The sequence below is a fragment of the Siniperca chuatsi genome, linkage group LG4 (genome assembly GCF_020085105.1).
Source record: "Siniperca chuatsi isolate FFG_IHB_CAS linkage group LG4, ASM2008510v1, whole genome shotgun sequence".
NCBI lineage: Eukaryota > Metazoa > Chordata > Actinopteri > Centrarchiformes > Sinipercidae > Siniperca > Siniperca chuatsi.
The window spans coordinates 23,316,053-23,333,666 of record NC_058045.1 but is presented as its reverse complement, the minus strand read 5'-3'; the positions used below and the strand labels follow the sequence as shown (position 1 = coordinate 23,333,666).

Genomic DNA, 17,614 nt, shown 5'->3' with positions numbered 1-17,614 from the left:
GAACCACTTTGGCCTTGAGGGAAATTGAATGGCTGTCATTTTGGATGTGTTTTGAAGAAAAATCACCTGCAAAAAAAGAAAAGGTATTGGAAGAGAAGAGATGAGAAGAGAAGATGTGTCATTTAGTAATGGATAGCGCTAATTAAGTGCCCATTTCATACTAACTAACGTGACGGAATTACCAAAGACGTTGGTTTTCTTTTATGTTGCTAATGTGTAAGTTAGGCTAACAGTAACTAAACTTACTTCTATTAGAACTTGTATTCTAAGCTTACTTTAAACTGGCCAAATTATCTGCAATTACTTCTAATTAGTGTTACACATGGTCATTATTATCAGCTCGCTCTAACTTGAAAATACATTGCTGTCGACTCGCTGTACATTAACGTTAGGTTGTAAAATCTATCCTACCTGGCTAAAAACTTCTCTTCCGTCACTTAAGTAAACTTAACGGGTAAACCTGTTGTCTTGTTGCACTGACAGAAAAATAATAAGTATTACCACTCCGTAGGTGAATAAACGGCGGATATATGCTAGATGAAGCTCTTCGAAATTCAGTCACAAGCGCTCGACTCCACTTCGTTGTGGTTTGTTGCCCAGGCAACGTACTCAACCACCTCCCAGTAAACTGTTTTCTGATTGGCTAGCGGCTGCTACATTTTTAATTGGTCGATCTATCTGTAACGGAGTTGTCTCTCATGATGACACAAACAACACGTCTATTTAAAAATTTTAATTTCATTTTAACTACTTTATATAGCCTACTGTTGTGTATCTTATATATAACATTGCATCATATTTTATAGGACGATTATATTTTGTATGTAAAATCTTAATCTGCGAATAACCTGTCAAATAAATGTACCCAGGTAAAAGGTAAAATACTTCCTTCCCTAATGTTTAGCGGAGTAGAAGTATGAAGTAACATCAAATGGAAACAAATGTGTATTTCTCTTAATACTCTATGTCTGATATTAACTTTGTTTATTTTTAGAAGTATTTTAGTACATGTTAAAAATGCAACCACAAGGGGGCACAAGCCAGTGTCTTCTTGTGCCAGTCCCAAATCTGGATAAATGCAGAGGGTTGTGTCAGGAAGGGCATCCGACGTAAAACACATGCCAAATTAAAAATGCGAATCGTGAAAATGACTTCCATACCGGATCGGTCGGGGCCCGGGTTAACAACGACCGCCACCGGTGCTGTTGACCTACAGGGTACAGGTGGAAATTGGACTACTGTTGGTCAAAGACGAAGAAGGAGAGGAGGAAGGTGTGTTCGTAGGCAGAGAGAGAAGAGGAAAGCTAAGAATGTAGGACTGACAGTAGGGACTTTAAATGTTGGGACTATGACAGGGAAGGCTAGAGAGTTGATTGACATGATGCAGAGAAGGAAGGTGGACATACTGTGTGTCCAGGAGACCAGGTGGAAAGGTAGCAAGGCTAGAAGCTTAAGAGCAGGGTTCAAGTTGTTCTACTATGGGTCAGATAGGAAGAGAAACAGAGTTATCCTGAAAGAGGAGTTTGTGAGGAATGTTCTAGAGGTGAAAAGAGTATCAGACAGGTTGATGAGTCTGAAGCTGGAAATTGAAGGGGTGATGTTCAATGTCGTGAGTGGTTATGCCCCACAGGTAGGATGTGAGTTAGAAGAGAAGGAGAAATTCTGGAGTGAGTTAGATGAAGTGATGCAGAGTATCCCCAGAGGTGAGAGAGTGGTGATTGGTGCAGATTTCAATGGGCTTGTAGGTGAAGGGAACAGAGGCGGTGAGAATGTGATGGGCAGGTTTGGTCTTCAGGACAGGAACGCAGAAGTACAGATGGTGGTAGACTTTGCAAAGAGGATGGAAATGGCTGTAATGAACACTTTCTTCCAGAAGAGGCAGGAACATAGGGTGACATATAAGAGCGGAGGTAGAAGCACTCAGGTGGACTACATCTTGTGTAGGCGTTGTAATCTGAAAGAGACCAGTGACTGTAAAGTAGTAGTAGGGGAGAGTGTAGCCAGACAACACAGGATGGTAGTGTGTAAAATGACTCTGGTGGTGAGGAAGATGAAGAGGACAAAGACGGAGCAGAGGACGAAGTGGTGGAAGTTGAAAAAGGAAGAATGTCGTGTAGTTTTCAGGGAGGAGCTGAGACAGTCTCTGGGTGGTCAGGAAGTGCTCCCAGATGACTGGACCACTACAGCTAATGTGATCAGGGAGACAGGTAGGGGGGTACTCAGTGTGTCATCTGGAAAGAGGAAAGTGGACAAGGAGACTAGGTGGTGGAACGAGGAAGTGCAGGAGTGTATACAGAGAAAGAGGTTAGCTAAGAAGAAGTGGGACACTGAGAGGACTGAAGAGAGTAGACAGGAGTACAGGGAGATGCAGCATAAGGTGAAGGTAGAGGTGGCAAAGGCCAAACAAAGAGCATATGAGGACTTGTATGCTAGGTTGGACACTAAAGAGGGAGAGGTGGATTTGTACAGGTTGGCCAGACAAAGAGATAGAGATGGGAAGGATGTGCAGCAGGTTAGGGTGATTAAAGATAAGGATGGTAATGTATTGACAGGTGCCAGGAGTGTGATGGGAAGATGGAAGGAGTACTTTGAAGAGTTGATGAATGAGGAAAATGAAAGGGAACGAAGAGTAGAAGCAGTGACTGGTGTGGAGCAGGAAGTATCAAAGATTAGCAAGAGTGAAGTGAGGAGGACGTTGAAGAGGATGAAGAGTGGAAAGGCAGTTGGTCCTGATGACATACCTGTGGAGGTAAGGAAGTGAGAGGTGGCAGTAGAGTTTCTGACTAGTTTGTTTAACAAGATCTTGGAGAGTGAGAGGATGCCAGAGGAATGGAGGAGAAGTGTACTGGTGCCAATTTTTAAGAACAAGGGAGATGTGCAGAGCTGTGGCACCTACAGAGGAATAAAGCTGATGAGCCATACAATGAAGTTGTGGGAAAGAGTAGTGGAAGCTAGGCTAAGGGCAGAGGTGAGCATTTGTGAGCAGCAATGTGGTTTCATGCCTAGAAAGAGTACGACAGATGCAGTATTTGCTCTGAGGATGCTGATGGAGAAGTACAGAGAAGGTCATAGGGAGTTGCATTGTGTCTTTGTAGATTTAGAGAAAGCGTATGACAGGGTGCCGAGAGAGGAGCTGTGGTATTGTATGAGGAAGTCTGGAGTGGCAGAGAAGTATGTTAGAGTGGTGCAGGACATGTATGAGAGCTGTAAGACCGTGGTGAGGTGTACTGTAGGTGTGACAGAGGAGTTCAAGGTGAAGGTGGGTCTGCATCAAGTATCGGCTCTGAGCCCCTTCTTGTTTGCTCTGGTGATGGACAGGCTGACAGATGAGGTTAGACAGGAATCTCCATGGACTATGATGTTTGCGGATGACATTGTGATTTGTAGTGAGAGCAGGGAGCAGGTGGAGGAAAATCTAGAGAGATGGAGGTCTGCTCTGGAAAACAGAGGAATGAAGCTTAGCCGCAGTAAGACAGAATACATGTGTGTCAATGAGAGGGACCCAGGTGGAACGGTGAGGTTACAGGGAGCAGAGGTGAAGAAGGTGCAGGACTTTAAGTACTTAGGGTCAACAGTTCAGAGCAATGGAGACTGTGGAAAAGAGGTGAAGAGGCGAGTGCAAGCAGGTTGGAACGGGTGGAGAAAAGTGTTAGGTGTGTTGTGTGATAAAAGAGTATCAGCAAGAATGAAAGGAAAGGTGATCAAGACGGTGGTGAGACCAGCGATGTTGTACAGCTTAGAGACAGTGGCACTGAAGAACAGAGGCAGAGCTGTAGGTAGCAGAGCTTAAGATGTTGAGGTTCTCTTTGGGAGTGACGAGGATGGACAGGATCAGGAATGAGTACATCAGAGGGACAGCTCATGTTAGACGTTTCGGAGATAAAGTCAGAGAGGCCAGATTGAGGTGGTTTGGACGTGTTCAGAGGAGAGACTGTGAATATATTGGTAGAAGGATGCTGAGGTTGGAGCTGCCAGGTAGGAGGTCTAGAGGAAGACCAAAGAGGAGATTTATGGATGTAGTGAGAGAGGACATGAAGCTAATTGGTGTGAGTGAAGAGGATGCAGAGGACAGGGTTAGATGGAGGCACATGATTCGCTGTGGCGACCCCTGAAAGGGAACAGCCGAAAGGAAAAGAAGAAGATTTTAGTACATGTTAAAATGTGATTTGTCTCTTTGATATTGAATTTGACCACCAGTCAAATTAAAGCAGCTTGTCTTAGTCTGTTTCACTGAAAGTGAGACGTGGTTCACTGCAGACTTTGAAAAGTCCAACATTTAGTGAGATGGAAGTTCACCACATAGTTACTGTGTGATAATCTAACATCCCTGGACATCAGAAATAATAACCCACAATAGAAATAATAAACTGAAAACAGCTATTATATCAGATGATATGTCCCATATTATATTTATCAAATGCACATGTCCCACTCTTACACGTCTCTCTCTTACACATACACACACACAAAACCAACACCAATTGAGCCCTGCGTGTGTGTGTGTGTGTGTGTTCAAGAGGGTCATTATGAAGGCAAGTGGGACTACAAAAGGGATTTAAAAGCCAAGTGAGCATGAAATTTTAATTATCTAGGTATCCCTGCTCACATTAAGGTCAAAATGCTATTTCAAAGCCTTCTCCACATTGCAAGGAACAAAATACTTTTTTCTTTATTCACTTTTTTGTTAAGCTAAAACTAGTCGGATTTAAATATACTGAATAGAAAAATGCTGGCATGAGCTTATACATTAAAATGCCGCACTGTGTTAGTTTTTATTGTAGAATGTAAACTCCCCCACCGTGTTAAAATCCTGAAATTCCAAGGAAAAATATTGAGGACATGACCTCAGTGCCCTCCAGCCTTGGACGTGCTCATTCACTTCACAAAGCTTTAAATCATAAAGTCTGTTAATTAGTTAGTTATATTGAAATGATGTTTTATTACACTATGCATTGCAGTTCTGGTTATAGTAGCCATTTAAAGAGTTTATCTGATCATGTGTCATTATAACATATTGGATTAGTTCTCTTGACTTATAGGCTTACAGTCTAATGTAGTTACAGCTGTGTGTACTCAGTTTTTGTCGTTGATTTCTCTCACTGTCACTTTCATTCTCTCCTTGTAACCCATGAGTCAGCACTTTGAATTGTTGTGTAGCCTGTGTGTGTGCCTGTGGGTGCGCGAGTGTCTGTGGGTGGGTTAGAGAGAGAGAGAGACAGAGAAACAAGTTGTACATGTTTCAGTTGAGGAAGATATTATGCAGAGCTCCCTGGATTTGAGGTGTTTAACCAAACTCAGTGATTATTAGAATTAGCTCATTTTGGTCAAATTTTTTTAAGTTTATTAAAAAAGTTGTTGCTGATCTTATTATTTCCCTGATCTTTCTGTTTCCCTTTCCCTCTGTTGCCCTCTTATTGTTTCTGCCTCGGTTCCCAGGCCCTGTCTCTCTCAGTGAACGGATCAGTGAGCTGCCCAGCCTGGTAGAAAATTAGATTTAATCTTCTTCAAAGGGACCGGCAGTCAGTGTAGGCCCCGCCCCTTCGCTCTATACGCCGTGACGTCGGCGCGCAGCATGATCTCCGCCGCTCCGTCAGCCGCAGCAGACTCTCCATCAGCCGCTCCGATACTGTGAACTCAGCACGGGAAGAGTCTGTCAAACACGACACACAGACAGCGTCTTCTCAGTAGATTGGTCCCGCTCATCATCAGACATGGAAGCGCCGTCCTCCTCCTCCTCCAGTCAGTGCAGGTAAGACCGATAAGGCTGGATGTTGGTGCACCGGTGTGAAATGAGACTGGTTGTCAAGGCTACTTTGTAGCCTAATTCTGTTAAATGATATCCAGTGGTGTTGTGTAATCCCTGAAGTTTGCAACACGCATCTTGGTATGGACTGCGCTCTTTGAGAGTCGTTTAGAGAAGCCAAGGCAACAGTAACATGAACGCTTTATTCTAAAGGATTAGTGGCCTATGGGGGCTTTCCTCCCAGGATGACACCTCTCACTCTGACGTAATCGTGTATGTTACAGGTGGTAGGCCTATATAGACCTATGTCGTAGCTAACTATAAAGTCTGCCTGTAATTAATAATGCTTGTGTCTGCTCACTGAACAGGCCAGTCTTGTGTTTGGTGTTCACTGAGAGCCTCGGAGCTCACTTCCTGCTCTCAGTTAAATGTTACTGTATTTTCAGAGGCGTGTGTGTGACCTGCATGATCGTTAAACATGATTTAATGCAGCTTTTATGCATTTGTTTTTAAGGAACGAAATAGTAAAGAAGCTTGGTCCAAAAACAATGAATAATAAGCCTACATAATAAACTCTAACCCTTCTTTTTCTTTTACAGATGTAAATACATTTAAATCTATAAAAAAAATCATACATTGATGAATAGGCAATAGCTTTTAGCAATTGAAATAATATTCTAGAAAAAAAAAGCAGAACTTATGAAATATAAAAAAATAACTGTAAACATCTTGAGCATTAGTTTGATTAGTTCCATTAACTTCAAGTTATCATTAATTTATTTTTAGGGTAAGTTTGGTTAAAGTTAGGGTAAGGTTTTGAAATTCAAAAAAATTGACACAATTTGATCTATAGTTGTATGAGAATGTACTTAGCTTCAGTAATTTGCAGTTAATGTGCATTAGGGCTATTCATTTACAATAATGAAATTGATTATATCTTTTGGTAAGTATAGATTTTGTAGAAATATGGTGCTAAGTGTACAACAACAGACTCAGTTTCTATTAAACATCATAAAATGCTAACACACAGTTGTGGAAAAAAGGGAAGCTAGCTAAAAAGTGTCAGCACTTGGTATCAGTTTTAAACAACAGGAGAATCATTAGGCGAGAAATAACAAGATGGTATTGTAGACTGAATCTTGTGGATTTGAAACGCCATGCATTTGTTCTCTAATGAAAGGGGGCTAAGAATATGTTAGAGGTTCAGCCATTGTCAAAATGTCCATCGTTAAAACACTTTTCTGGGTTGTTAGCTGTTAGTTTGGTCCGTCTACTTGGCTATTAGTAAATTCAGCAGCGTAACACATTTACAACATAATTTAGTTTTCCCCTTGACAATCCTCCTTGTTTCTAAGAGTGATTCACTGATGCTGATATAAAACATGATAGCAGAATTACAGACAAATGAAATGGCATCATTTTTTTGTTGGATAAGAGATGTTTTTTTTGTGGCAAAGCTACATATTACACACCCCTACAGATGTCCTCATGTTTCAGTGTCTTGGGTTTATGAATCACTGATTAAAAAAAGATGTTGTTCAGTTGTTGCAACATCTGCAACTGACAGACCAGTAATGACAGTCATACAACAATTGTGTCACCGTTGTCTGTACTGTAGAATAAATGGATTACTTGTAGGGTGTTATGACACTTCGTTCACAGATTTTTGATAAAGCAGAAATACACATCTGCTTTATGTTTGTCTTGATAAGTTTTATTGACTCACTCACACTCATAAAAGTTCATGACTTTGCCAATGTCCCAGGTACCAACATGCCTACTGTTATAAAAGATTTCCCAGCTCCGCTTTGAGCTTGAATTAAATAAGGAAACAAGGGGAAAATGTGAGAAGATTGAACACCCAAGGCTAGTCTGATGTAGCTGTCATCTTAAAATGGGCTAAAAATCATCAGGCTCTCTCCTGCTGCAGATTGGGCTGGTAAAGGCTGCGGCCTGAAGTGTCATTGTGTTTTAATAACAAAGCTTGAGGCATAGAGGGAACATTAACCAGGTTATAGCTTTACAGCCAGATTTATAACCAGAATTACAGACTGTTTCAGACTTTGTATAATGTAGTACCTTGAGGCTTTTCCAATCAACTCAGCATCCCTGAATAATAATTTGGCTGGTACACTTAAAATGGCAAAGTAAAATCCCATAAGTGTGTTGCACAATGTATCATTTATTTCTATTTTTACACAATGTTCCTTTCCATGTGCTTTTACTCCTGTATTTCTTTCCAGCTGATCTTTTAACTAGTAGGCTATTTAACATGGTTGTTACAGAATATTGCAAACTATTGTCATGACAATGAGCGACAGCTTGGCGTGATTTTCAGAAAGTTGATTTGTCATATATATAATGTTACAATGTCGGATGTTCATATTAAACGTGGCTAAATTAAAAAAAAAAAAATGAAGTAAACATATGTAAAAGTAATCCCTGTGAGCAAAAAGCTCAGGCTTCAGATTGCTTTGAATGTTGAAAGTTTTTTTCTACTTTCGTGCCGGATGTCCTTATACAGTCATCTGCTCATGATCTGCTCCAGGCACAGCACACGCACGAAGTATAGGGACACGCCCATCCACCCACTCAGCCTGTCTCAGTTATTCGACCGTTCTGCTCATAGCACTTTCTCCAGTGCTGGTGCTAAAACAAAGTGTGGAGATAGGTCTGGCAATGGGAGACAACTCTGCTCAGAACTACTCTTCAAGTTTTTGGAAGTTGTTCGGTATGCCTCACAGAAAATGCTTTTTCAGTTGTGAAGGAAAGTTACATTCTTGATGGACAGATGGCTTTACTTGTTGCTAAAGTGACGAATAACTACAGCACGGCTAAGTGAGCTAACTGGCTAACGGCAGCTACAGTTAGCAGTAGTTAGCAGTTACTTTAAAGCTATCTGTCCATCTAAAAACTTTATAAACTCCATAAAATATGACCCAGTTTCACAAAAATCAGTGAATAAAATTATAAAAGTTGTGGGTTTTTGTACAGTAATCAGTGAGCCCCCGAGCAGATCTACCAGCCCAAGCATATCTGGTACCTACACCGACCTCCAGAAACACTCCGCTCTGGCAGCAGCTATCGTTTTTCCAGCCTAGTTCTTTAGAATCAGAAATCAGAATCAGAAATACTTTATTGATCCCTGAGGGGAAACTCTTTCTCATTTGTCTCATTTGTGGTCTGATAAACAGTTCATCAAATTCAGTGCCCCATATCACAATTTTTCAAGCTAAGTTACTATAGCTACCATATGTCGTCAAGCACACTGGCAATTGGGTGAGGCAGTGCGGCTTCTGGAAGTTGGCCAATCATAAGAAAGTGGAGTTTCCTTTATATAGTACAGTTGAAGATAGACAGGAAAGGGAGAGAGAGAGAGAGAGAGAGAGAGAGAGAGAGAAGGGATGACATGAAGCCTTGGTATATGGGGCATGCATTCCACCAGGTGAGCTACTGGGGCGCCCCAGAAAATGGGCTTTTAGGGAGGGAGGCCTTTAAGAGACAGGAGCTAAAACGGCTTGTTTCAGGCAGAGGATGAACTAAGGGGCTGCATAAAGGGCCAGTATAACATAAATAAGGACTTTTTTTTAACTGTGAATCATGCAAAGCACTCCTCTTTAAGTTTTTTTTATAGCGCTTCCACATACAGTATACTGCATATTTATTTCAGTATGTATGTGCGCATTCATTACTTTCCTCTAAAATATGTAATCAATACTTTCCCGCACACATTTCATTTTATAATGATGATGATAGTTATGGCGATAATTATCACAGAGATATGCAACTCACTATCAGAGCTATTGTTTAGTAATATTTGACATTAATCAATATTTTTCCCATTACTTTCATATACAGTTATGAAGATTATAAGGAGACAGCAGACTGGCTGAAGGCCCACACAGAGCAGCGTCCTAAAGTCGCCATCATCTGTGGTTCAGGCCTGGGCGGTCTGGCTGACCTGCTGAGTGACAAGACTGTGGTCCCGTACAAGGATATTCCACGTTTTCCCATTAGCACTGGTAAGTTGTCTCTGGCAAATTGCTTTTCATCTAAAACTTATTGTAAGTGTTTGGAAACTGTCCATAAGCATGCTAGCAGCTGCTTATACTGTATGTGTGCTGTGCAGTGCCAGGCCATGCCGGTCAGCTGGTGTTCGGGAAGCTGCAGGGCCGTGAGTGTGTCTGCATGCAGGGGAGATTCCACTTCTACGAGGGCTACAACATACACACGGTAATCTATAGTACGTAAGGTAGCCTGTATGAAATAGTTTGAAATGGTTTTTATTAGTAAGGCTGGGACAGTGTTATTGCTAAAGATGAGCTGTAAACAACCTTTAGAATTAACTGGTTTTGTAATAATGTATTAAAAAACAACACTTAACGTCTACAGCCATACTATTGGCTGTGGGAGCCTGTACTTATGCAGCTAGATACTAAGGGCAGCATGTAACATTGCTAACATGCTCACAGTGAAAATGCTAATATGCTGATGTTTCAGGTTCACCATCTTAGTTTAGCATGTTAGCATGCTAACATTTGCTAAACACAAAGTACAGCTGAGGCTGATGGGAATGTTATTAGTTTTGCAGGTATTTAGTCCAAAGTATTAGACAAATTTATAGTTTGACCTGATGATGGTGCCAGAGGAAAGGTTAAGGGGTCAACTAAGTTATTACAGTTCATCCTGAGGTTGACATGAATCTGTGTGTCAGATTCCATGGTTTGATGGTAATCCATCTCATAGTTACATTACCCTCAAAGCCACAAATGTTAACCTCATGGTGTCACAAGAGGAAAAGTCAGGGGATCATCAAAGTCAGCACGATTCATCATCTGGGAAACATGAATGTCTGTAAAATGGCTGTGCCAGTCCATCTGTGCCAGTGTGAAAATGTTGTCCTGCTAGTGCTGCTAAAGTTTTGTCCTACTAATGCTGTTAAAGGAAAACTCAGGGGATCACCAAATCTTAGGATATCTGTACTAAATTTCATGGCAATCCATCCGATAGTTGTTGAAATATATCAGTCTGGACCAAAGTGGTGGACTGACCGACCAACATTGCCATCTATAAAGCCATGCTGGCAGCATGGCTAAAAACATTACAATGTGTTTGATCTCGGAATTACATTGTTTGTCTATTGGACTTGTCTACTTTACTATTAGTTATGCTGGAATTATATTAATTAATTAAAGAATTCAAATGAAATTGAATGATATCCATGTGCTGGATGGATGGTGCAGAGATGCAGACATATGCATTTGTTACTACTTTTGCCTTGCGATCAGCTTTCTGTCTCAATTTCTGTCACAAGCCAACTTGCTTCTGCATTTTGAAACCTTGCTGATGCGAATGATATACTATCCAGGATAACTGAACTAACGCTGGCAGGTTAAACTCTGACTTTGTCAATCACTTTGAGAAAAACATTGACAGCTTCTGTAGGTTTAGGCCTAATCTTTACACCATGGACATGTACAAACACTTACTTTGTTATTCTTGTCACAGAGGGAGGCTCTTTACAAAACAGGATTCATTTTGTGCCACATCTCTTAAGTTCAACAGTAACATTGGCGTAGTGATACTTGTAGATGTAGTATTTGTAACTAGTACTTACAGTATATCAAACTGCCTATAAAATGGATTACAACTTTAAATTCAACAGCTCAAACTGGACTTTTTTTCATATAGTTTTATTCCCTTTCAGAGAATCAGATCTCAGAGACACATATGCTTTTATCTCATCCTCATTCATGAGTTTGTAATTTTATAATATCAAGCTGTGTGAACTTGGTGTCTTCAGTTGCCTTTTGATCAAAATATGACAACCCACAGTATAGCTCACAACTTTGGCTGACAATTTACTATGTGTGTTGAATGATCAGCTGCAGAATCGTGACAACAGTAAGAAAACTGTGTCATAGTGTTGATATGGGACTGGTCTTTTGCCTGTGGAGACACTGTATCCTGGTTTTATTTATATTATTATTAGCTGTGATGCAACATCTCCACATAAAATGATCCTTATAACCCCACTGAATCATAAAATCCAGTTTCATACATACAGTAATAGAAAGCCAGACGCATTATGGCCCTCCTGTATCCTTGTTAGGATAGCGATTTATTGTATGAAATGCCTTGAGTTGAATCACCATAAACTGAGGTGAACTCAAAAAGATTTGACTCAAGCCAAGTGAGGTACATTTGCAAATACGCTTTTCTAGGAAGTTGTGTTAGACTTTGTCCTGTGAACAAAATCCTAAACTGAACAGAAGATCAAATTAGGTATGAAACGTTTTTTAGTAGCCACACTAGGGGCGTGGCTCTGTTGGTTGGTCGGTCCACAACTAACATTTTTAATTTGTCCAATACTTTGCTTTTTGACCAGATACCTGCAAAATTAATGACAAACCCAATAGCCTCAGCTGCACTTTGTGGTTAGTGCTTATTAGCAAATGTTAGCATGCCAACACTAAATTAAGAAGGTTACCATTACATCAAAATATAAATGCTAAACATAAGCACCTAAATGCTACACATTAACATGCTAACATTGTCATTGTGAGCATTTTAGCATGCAGACGTTAGCATTTAGCTCAAAGCACCAAACCACCACCTCACTGAGCCGCTAGAGTGGCTGTACACTCTTAATCTTGTTTTCCTTTAAGTTCTGTTTCTGTGTGATTTTATTTCTTTCTCCTTCTCAGGTAACATAAATAATCGTTAACAACTGAAAACTAGCTTAACACAGACAAATATGTATTGCCACCCAAGAGCTTAATAAAGTCAACTCACCATTAACAGCTCCCTGTTACAGTTTAACTATGTACAGTCCTGCTGTTACATAGGCTATGCAGCTTACTATGCTTACATTTCATTCCTAACAAAGCTACAAGTCAGCTTCCAACACAGTCCACCATTATAATATGCAAAACTCATATCAAACAGGCCAATGTTCCAAAATGACAGCACTGACCTTATCAAGAAACCAGGGTACTTGAAAACATTTCTGCACTAACCAGCAAAACACTTTCACAGGCAATTCAAGCTGTAGAGAAATATGAGATAGAAAAAGCAATTTCCAAATGTGACTGCAGTGAGAAGTAACAACAGTCATTTACGGGCCATCAGCTGCCCTATAAAGGTTAGTAGCGATCCACCACTGTTTCAGACATGCACAGTTCAACGAGGACCTACAGTAATAAAAATCCTAGAGTCTATTGACATCAGCATGTGCAGAAGCTGCCCCTTTTAAAATATGGGCTTTTCATGTGATGCGTTTTCTCTTCCGTCTTGTAACTCCCATTTATAATAATCTGATATACATCAAAACAATAAAAGAACGACAGTATCTGTCTCTGAAGCCTAGCATGTTTGTCACTCCAGGTGACGTACCCGGTGCGAGTCTTCTTCCTGCTGGGCGTGAAAACTCTGATTGTGACTAACGCAGCGGGAGGACTCAATGGCAGTTACGATGTGGGAGACATCATGCTCATTAAGGATCACATCAACATGCCGGGTTTTGCAGGGCAGAACCCACTGTGTGGTCACAATGATGAAAGGTACAGCACAAACACAGAGGCAGGACTATGAAAGTGTGCACTGGCAACATCTGTGTCATATTGCTGTGTCCCATTCAATCATTAAATGTCTCTTCAGGTTTGGAGTGCGTTTCCCTTGCATGTCGGATGCGTATGACCTTGAGTTGAGGGCTCTGGCCAAGCAAACAGCAAAGGAGCAGGGCTGCAACAGTTTCCTGCAGGAAGGGGTTTACTGCATGCTGGCTGGACCAACATACGAGACCATTGCAGAGTGCAGACTCCTGCAGACGCTGGGGGCTGACGCTGTGGGTTAGTACAGCTCCCTTGTGCTCACTTAAAGGGATACTGATATGTTGTGGGAAAGCCACTCTCTCTGTACAGCTTGCTAGGAAAAATTAATGTGAATACATTATTCAGATAAGAACAGATAATGTGCTCTGAATAGATACACACAGCATTTGAATTTTGCAGTAGTGTTCCCCCTGGAATAGGACCTGCTAGTAGCCAAAGCAGGATGGCTTTCCATGATGTAGATTTGCCAAAATGTAAACTAATAAGCTATAGGCTAAAACCACAGAGGTTAAGGTAGTTTTAGATTCAAGTAGAGATTGTCTGCAAACGTGCATACAAAATGGCCAAGAGAGCTTTTCAGATTTTTGTCAATAGTTTCTTATTTTTTATCATAGACACTTCAGACCAACTTTTCATCTGGGTCTCCTCCAATTATTTACACAACTGCCAGTTTTTTTTAAGAAAAAGCAATCGGAATTATACAAACACAATACAATATGGCCTAATGCAATTCTGTTTTTCCACTGTTATAACCTCCTGCTCTGTTTCTGCGACAGAACACATAAAACCCTGCAAAAAAAAAAATGAAATGATGCAGCTGCCAAACTATCAGTATTATATTCATATATATCAATATTGTGTCCGACAGAAATAATGCTAGATAATGAAAGTCGCTGTCAAATTGCATTATATTTACTGTATATAGTACATACATCTATACTCGCGATTAAGTCATGTCATGTCAGTGCACCTGAAACAGACTTCTTCCCTCTGTCTAGGTATGAGCACAGTGCCAGAGGTGGTGGCGGCTCGTCACTGTGGCTTGCGTGTCTTGGGTCTGTCCCTCATCACCAACAAGGTCGTGGCAGATTATGACAGCAATGAGAAGGCAAACCATGAGGAGGTCCTGAGGACCACCCAGCGCCGGACCCAGGACATCCAGAGGCTCGTCAGCCACCTCATCACCAAGATCTAGTGCCTTCATCTAAAATCTGCTGACAAAGTTCACATTGTTTCAAACCTCACAATTAAGTAACTAGAGAGCAATCATAGCTTTGGGCAAAAGGTAAAAAGTATGTGCAGATGGTGAGCTGCTCAAGTGGGTGTGGATAAAGTATTACTTATTTGGGTATTGTATTGGCTAACATGGTTAACTGGGGGAGTGAGTGAGAGGTTTTTGAGGAAGAGAGCAGAGCAAAGACAAAAATGTTGAGAATGTCAACATGCCACTTAGAGCTGCTTGTAATGTTGCCGGAATGTTGACAACGTATATGTCTAGTTTTTACTTAAATTTCTCATATGAATACAGGCTATATGTCTTATTTGTCTTCAACGAGAGCAATGTATGCAACTATCACTTACGAATACATCATCTACGGTACTAGCTTAAGATGTATTCAGAAGACACTGTGCACTTATGCGTTGGCCTTGCCATGTTGGTGCAGGTCTAGAGGGAACAGTCCATTACTTCTCTAGCAGGGAATTAGAAGTTAATCCAAATAATAACAGTTGCTTATCAAAGAGAATAATTCTTGTGATCAAACAGGATGACTGGGACCAACTAGCACCTACTTCCCTTTATTTTGTGATTGCTTGTTATTAACAATATACAGTCAATACTTTTTTTTAGCTATAAATCAAAGTGGGTAGATTTACATTCCACTCAGAGTTGTTTATTTTGGAAGTAGACAAGTGACTTATTTTAATGACCTAATGTGTTTATTGATGGAAACATTTTACAAAATGGCAATGGCATGCCAATCCTAATCCTTGTCGGATCTCCATTGAAAAAGGAAATAAGGTTAGGTAGCTGAATCAATTTCTGAAAAACCTCTCCAATAATAGAGTTCTTAGTTTTAGTGATCTTGTAGATCTGTGGATTTATATATAGAAAACGAATGAATCACTATAAAAACCACAATATAATCTGAAAGAAATACCTAAAGTCAAAGGCTAATCTGGTCAAGCAGTAATGATGTATGAAGGTTTTTCTGCGGTGGATTGCATTTGGATCAGTTTTATTTGTACGCAAAGAGACAACAACACTGTAATATCAGGAAGGGTTATAATACATGTGCCTGCGGTTTTCAATCTTCTCCACGCTGATCTGGAACCTCCTGCCAGGTTCCCTTGACCGTCTCATTCATTAGAGCTGGGAAGGCCAGAGAAATCCTAGATCAGCAGACCATTTGTATCAGGCTTAACATCAACATGCTAATGGAAGTCTTAAAGATCGGGAGCTGCTCCAAACACAATAAGCAGGGAAACTTATTATTTGCATTTAATCAATTTTAAGATGTACTACCATACTTTCCTGTATGAGTACAACTCCAAATGTTGTATTTTGTTTCCTTGTTAGTCTTCTGTTGTCTGGTTTGTGAAGTCTTCCACAGTTTGTCTTTATTAGACTGAATAACCACTATATATTGCATGCTCAGTCGAATCATATTTACTGTATCCAGGTCTATGGTTAGAATTTAACTCACTTACAAGATAAACCTACTATGTCTCTGTTGACTTAAAACAATTTATTTTCATGCAAATGCTACTGCTGTCAAATAAAAATTTACAGAAGGCATCTGGACGCTGGTCTTTTCTGACATGGATGAGTGCACACGTTTATGTGTGGGTCTGTGTACAGAGGGGGGTATGTCCAAGAATCAATCAATATGGATGTTTTCAAGGAGACAAAGAGTTCCACTTCCAGCGATAATAATGATCAGTGAACAGGGAGATATCTGAGAAAAGCATGGAGATAAAGGAGAGAGACCCCCATCCTAAACACACACATCCTCAGCACATCCACTCTCTCTATCCTTCACTTTGAACACACCTCAAACAGATGAAGACGCTGTGAGATTGAGATGAAGTGGAAATGGCTGTTCCGTGCCCCGCTCCTTTCTGTTACATAATTCATCTACATACAGCATGTAGAGGTGCAGCCCACTGTGGAGCTGAAATATTAATACAAATGAACCAGGCAGCCCAACAACACAAACACAACACCGACACTTTGCTGGACTGTATTTACACACATTCCCACAGACGTCTACAGAGATATGCTTGTAGGATGCAAATAGCAGGCTCTCTGCTTTGAATGGAGGGAAGGGGTAGACAGGACACACAGATAAAGACAGACGATAGGAATGACTAAAGAGAATAAGAGAGGAGAATGAAGTGTGTTTGAGTCGGCAGTCCCCGCAGGCTGGCGACAGGCCTCATCTGTAATGTAATGTTGATCTATCTAGTGTCACCGTGCCAACTGAGTCCAGAGCCCACCATTGATTATTATAGGGTGAAAAGAGAAGCTGAGGAAATAGAGCGGGACAGGTCTGCTGAGTTTACACTCTTAAACACTGTCACACACTAAGTCTTTTTCTCTGTCACACACACAAGCTGTTCTTATGCACTGTCATGTACCTGAGCTCACACAGTCTATGAGACAGCAGCGCTCCTGTTAGTGAATGTGACTTTTACAAGCGTAAGAAATAGCGTTAGTGAGAGAATGTCTCTGCTGACTTTCACACGCTGCCTCCAAAAGGAGTCAGCTGCCAGCTGCGTGTCAGCACTGTACCAACATGCAGGAAGGATCTGGAAAATTACTGCTCAACCTCTGAGGAGACGTGACAGGGCAAGTTCAACAGTGCATTTATAGGCATGATGGTGCCAACTTGGTTTATGTGAATCATCTTAATTATTTGCCCACACTCTCTCAGCTCCAACTGGGGTAACCTTGATTTATAGCACTGAAAACACAAAATGTTAACACCCAGCATGAACTGCACAGGTGTCACAGAGGTGATATGAGGCCAAATCATTACTGAAGACCTCTGTTAGTTAAACTCACTTATTATTTGCAGAACATCTGGTTTCAACAGCGTCCAACTCAATTAGCTCTAAAAGAAATGGTTCGACATTTAGGAAAATACGCTTATTCACTTGATGGATGGATAAATTGTTGTTTGTCAAGAAATAGTTACACCATGTAATTCCCCCTAAAACCACAAATTAATACATGTACATTTCTGTTTGAGTTTGG

At 40.7% G+C, this 17,614-nt stretch overlaps 1 protein-coding gene across 1 annotated transcript; it reads left to right on the top strand.

Moving 5' to 3' along the window:
* Nucleotides 1-5,651: 5,651 nt before the first annotated feature.
* Nucleotides 5,652-16,153, top strand: pnp6 (purine nucleoside phosphorylase 6; the record flags this gene model as incomplete). Its single annotated transcript, XM_044193468.1, is given in 6 exon segments — nt 5,652-5,749; nt 9,602-9,765; nt 9,873-9,976; nt 13,130-13,305; nt 13,403-13,593; nt 14,355-16,153. Coding segments are annotated over 6 exon segments (870 nt in total). The 3' UTR covers nt 14,552-16,153.
* Nucleotides 16,154-17,614: the final 1,461 nt, after the last annotated feature.